Source organism: Spinacia oleracea, chromosome 1, assembly GCF_020520425.1.
Source record: "Spinacia oleracea cultivar Varoflay chromosome 1, BTI_SOV_V1, whole genome shotgun sequence".
Taxonomy (NCBI): Eukaryota; Viridiplantae; Streptophyta; class Magnoliopsida; order Caryophyllales; family Amaranthaceae; genus Spinacia; species Spinacia oleracea.
In genome coordinates this window covers 35,120,390-35,125,373 of record NC_079487.1, presented here as the reverse complement: position 1 = coordinate 35,125,373, position 4,984 = coordinate 35,120,390, and the positions used below count along the sequence as shown (strand labels likewise).

The 4,984-nt window shown below is 35.4% G+C and overlaps 1 protein-coding gene across 1 annotated transcript; it reads left to right on the top strand.

The window, feature by feature from the left end:
* The first annotated feature begins 683 nt into the window (after nt 1-683).
* On the top strand, nt 684-4,596 carry LOC130465812 (uncharacterized). The gene is made up of 2 exons (XM_056834658.1): nt 684-1,047; nt 2,065-4,596. Exon 2 carries the CDS (start codon nt 3,178-3,180, stop codon nt 3,820-3,822), a length of 645 nt encoding a protein of 214 aa, XP_056690636.1. The 5' UTR covers nt 684-1,047; nt 2,065-3,177; the 3' UTR covers nt 3,823-4,596.
* The last annotated feature ends 388 nt before the right edge of the window (nt 4,597-4,984 follow it).

Sequence of the window (4,984 nt, the reverse complement as noted above, 5' to 3'; positions counted from 1 at the left end):
AAAAAAAAAAAAAAAGAAACCCAAAACCCCTCTTCACGAAACTGTGTTGCTCCTCCCTTGCTTGTTGCTGCCCAGCCGCCGCCACCAACCACCGGCGACCGCCCTCATAAGCAACCATCACAGCGGTAACTCCTTCCCCTTCCCTTTCTCGTTCGTCCTTCTCTTTTGGTTTCGATTTTGGTTCTTCCCCTTAATCACTGTCGTTCGTCCAGCCACTCGCAACCACCGCGAGTTCTTCCTCGCCGACAGCACCACAGCTGCCGCCTAGGACAACAACCAGCCACGGCCGCTGCCTCCTCGTGCACCGCCGCCCAGCCTGCTCCTCCCCCCTTCCTCCTCCACGCAAGCACACTCTCCTCGCCACCATCACTGGTGTCAGCCACCAGTCGCGCCGCACCGCTTGTCCGCCGCGACGTAGACCACCCGCCTGCTGCCGCCGCCACTGCCGCCGGCCAGCAACCCTTTTGTCTCTCTTTTTGGTTAATTCTTAAACCCTAAACTAATTAATGAATTGAATTACGTTTTAATGATTTAATTATGTTTCTTGAATTTAAATTATATTTGATTATGAATTTCAAGAATTATATGTTTGCATAATTAAATTATTAATTTCAGATTATATAAATGCATTGAAATATTGGTTTTTAATTATTTAAAGTATGAATTTTAAGGTTTTTAATGATTTAAATCATGGTAGGATGTTTAGGAATTATTAAAGTTATTGTTATTATGATTTCAAACATGTTAATTATGTTTTGGAGTAGTTTGAAAGTAGTTATATTGCTGGAAATTCAAAGTATGATGCTTTGAAGAGTTTTCAACGAATTTCAATAATTAACATAATAAATATGATGCTAGGAAATCAAATATTCAAGTTTCGATATTGGGAAATGTTCTAATTATGTTTAGGAAGGGTTTGAAGCTCCCTAATGTTGCTGAAAATTCAATATGAATTGATATGAGTCTATATTGGTTGTTGTTAGGTGGAGAATTCTCCGTAGGCGACTTTTGAATTATTAAAGTGGTCTTGCAGTTTGTTTACACAAGGTACGTACATACCTGTGTGCTTGGAATGTGTGCTAATTGTTGAAACCATGTTGAATCTTGTTGTTGAACTTGGTTATGTTGATATTATTGTTGAACTTGGTGATGTTGATATTATGGACGAACTGGGTTATATTGAATGTGCATGTTTAATACTGTTGGACAAACTTATTGAACTTATTTTGCACTATAAGAACTGTAATATGTTAGTATGGATGTTTGATACAAACATGTTGGTTGGGAACACTAGATTATTCTATATGATTGGGTTGGATCAATTGGTTGTTGTTCCCTTTCTATCTTTTCACTACTTTATAAGGGCGGAGGACCTTGTTTAGTAAGTTGAAACTTTATGCCCATATACAGGGTTGCTCATGGTTAAAGGAAAGGTTGGTTAAGTTGGAATGAGTCTTGATTGATGCTTTTATGATCACTTACTTAATTCCAAGATAAAAACAGTTGTGAACAAATGTGAATTGTCTGTCTTATGTAATGGTTGAGTCATAACGGAATCTCAATTTGTAAATCATGTAAAGTGAAACTGAATAGCAATAGCTTTAGACTGTGCACGTCTGAAGTGACGGACAAACAGGAGTTGGGGTTCATGGTGGTAGCCCATGGCCTTTTCTGGGACCGGATTGATCACCGTGTCCTATTTTTATTTAAACGTTCCTCGATATCGCAGGTCACTGAGGTTACGGAGTCGCGCCCGTACCTCGTCTTCCTTAGTGAAGACTTTTGGATGGTCAACTCGGTCCATTGTCTATTTCAACTAAAATAATATTATGGTTATTAAGCCTAGCTTAGTCTAGTCAAGTATAATCGTCAATTTATTATGTTTTGTCTGTCCTTACTTATATTTATTAGTATCATGTTAGGGTTGTTGGTTTGATAGTATCATGCTAGGATTGTTGTTGTTTTAGTATGTAGTACTCAGCTTTGCTGATTACGTGCTTGTTTGTGTGTGTTGATCATGGCTATGCCTTATTGATCCTGTGATGACCCATCTTTGGTGAGCAGTCTTTAAGGATCAATAAGCGTTGACCATCTACAGGTTTGAAGATGATGCATCATTGGGATCGGGATTAGAGAGCTTGTAGTTCTATTCGTTTAATTAAGTGATTTAATTTGTTAACTTGGATTTGAAATTTGTCGTACTATTCGTATTTCCTTAATTCAGTTAATTGGTTTGGACCTAATATGTAATAGATTATTTATGAACCTAAAAGTTAGTTTTATGTTTTCCGCTGCAAAATTCTGAATAAGCCGTAACGTTTTCACACGGGCGATAATGCCTTGATAATTCTCTACGTTTTATATTAAAATGTTGTTTTAGAAAAGAGAGAATTGTCGGGGTGTTACAAAGTGGTATCTAGAAGCTAAGGTTTTACTTTAATAAATTTTTAGGCGCCTAACTATCTAGTTATTTAAAATAAATTTCTTAAAAATCGAGATTCTACGTATTATAGTGTTCAAAAATTGGTACTTTTTTTTGGGGGGCCGATTTCATTTTACCTTGTTTGAAAGTATACGATATTCCTTATTTACGTTCGAAATCAAATTATTTTTCCAAGTTAAAGTGATACTTTGGACATTTTTATTTTTTTTATTATTTATTATTCAAACAAATAAATAAAAATAATATGAATACATTTTTTTTTTAAAAAGGAGTTCAATTTTTTTTTAAGTTGTTTCAAGAGTTAGAATTCGTTAATTAGGAAATATAAATCTTTTCGAATTAATAACTTTATTCTCGAATTTATTCGCTACGCATTTTCTTAACTTATTTCATTTTATTTATGTTATATTTTTATTTATGTTATTACTCTACGTTATAATTTTATTATATTTTCGTCCTTTTATTTCGTTATATAAATGATTCTAATGCTTTAGTTTATGAGAGATGGGTAGTATAAGAAGGGCATATAAGATAGAATTATATGTGCATTAGTAGCTAGTCAATGATAAGAAATTGATTGTTATGTATGTGCATGTGCTAATTGTTTAAGTGTTACATTTACAAGTGCATAAAGAATTGTTTGATTCCACCAAACTTATCGATTACTGAACCTTGTTTATGTTTTGGCTGGAAAATCGTTAGTGAGACCTTGAATTGTTTATTTCAGGGATAAAATGTTTCTTTCCAAGTATACCAATATAGGATCCTTCGAGAAACTTGATATAGAAACCCCAGATATTTATGTGAAGAAAATTGTGTTTGGATGTGAATATTATGCTAAGGTTCAAGGGCAACCTATCTTAATGAGAAAGGATATCATAGCAGCCACTATCATTAATTGCTTACCTAACAAATTTCCATACCTAGAACTCAAGGAAAAGTTTAAAGACATGCATTCTGATAATGGAACTCCAAACTTGGCTAAGTATGGAACTTGGGATGGTAGATGGAAATATGATTCAGAAATTCTGACCACCGTTATTGAAGCGGCAGAAAGTGGGTTTAGAGACGGTAAAATCGTAGGGAGTCATGTTGGGGATTCAGTTACAGAAGAACCTATGGGAATTAGTGTAAATAATGACCTAGAGGAAAATGATGTAGCTGTGGAGAATGAGAATGTAGGTGTTGAGGCCGAGAATCCTAACCCAGCGGCTCATGAGCCAACCATTGAGATCTCTAGTGATTCGGATGCAGAGCTCGAAAGTGAACAGGAGATGGCAAGTGAGCCTAATCAAGATGAAGACATGGGTGAAGATGCAAACCCTGAGGAAGACCCCGATGAAGACCCTGAAGAGGAGTTTGATGATCTTGAGATCTAAATTTCACTCCGCAAGTTTCAGGAGCAATGGATAGGCAAGAGGCCACAAATATTTTGAAGTCATAAATAGTTAATTAGCTCTTTTATGTTTTAAAAGAATAAGTAGCAAAGCTACAACAGTTTAAGGTTAAAGTTTATTGAAGTTTGAAATGTTCTTTATTATTTTCAAGGATATAATAAACCTTTATAGAGTCAGCAATAGAAGTTAAAGTATTTTTTTTTCCAATTTGGGAATTCCATAATTCGCCAACAGTAGTTTAAATTTATGTCATAGAACCTTTACTTTATTTTAGGACAAACTCGATGTTACGATTTAGGAAGTGTTATCAACATTTTGTTTCGAGGAATAAAGCTAGATTATAGATAATCCAAATGATCATGAGTTTATTTTGGGCACCCGAATGGGAATATTATTACTTATTTGTTGTGATTGAACTTCCATTCATTGGTTTTCAAATTGTATGTCCTTGATGGGGATATTTTCTTGAATGAGTGACGATGATTGCTCTATTATTGGTGTACATTCTTGAATAAGTGTTTGTTGATGCGATCTCTATGATCAAATCTAAATTTCTTTCGTAGAGGGGAAATATGAGTTATGGATCGTAGAGTAATTAATTTTAGGTCGCACACTAGAATGTCAAGCAATAATGACTTAGTTGTTGCTGTTCGCCTCTTGACGGAAAAGATGATCCAAGAGAGAATTGAGCGTCCCGATTCTGCTGGGGACATGTTTAAAAAGACTAGCCAAAGTTAAGTCACCATACTTTAAGGGGGAAACTGATCTTACTTTTTAGAGAACTAGGTTAGAGAGTTCGAGAAACTGTTTGGGGATTTGAATTGTCTTGAGAACATGAGAGTGGGTCAAGTTGTACTGTACTTGGAAGATGAAGCTGATTTATGGTGGAGAGAAAATGGGGTTAGACTTAGCGCTGTTGAGAGATTCAATTGGGATTCGTTTTTTTTTTACTGCCTTAAGGGAAAGTTTTACCCTACCTTTTATGAGAAAGCAAAAGGCACAAGAATTCATAAACCTTAGGATGGAATTGACTAAGTTTGTACAAGTCTAAGATAGACGTACTGTGAAATTCAGAAAGTAAATGTAAGGAACCATATTGGAAGATTGACCTCGTATAGATGTTTTGGGTAGTCCAAGAACCTTT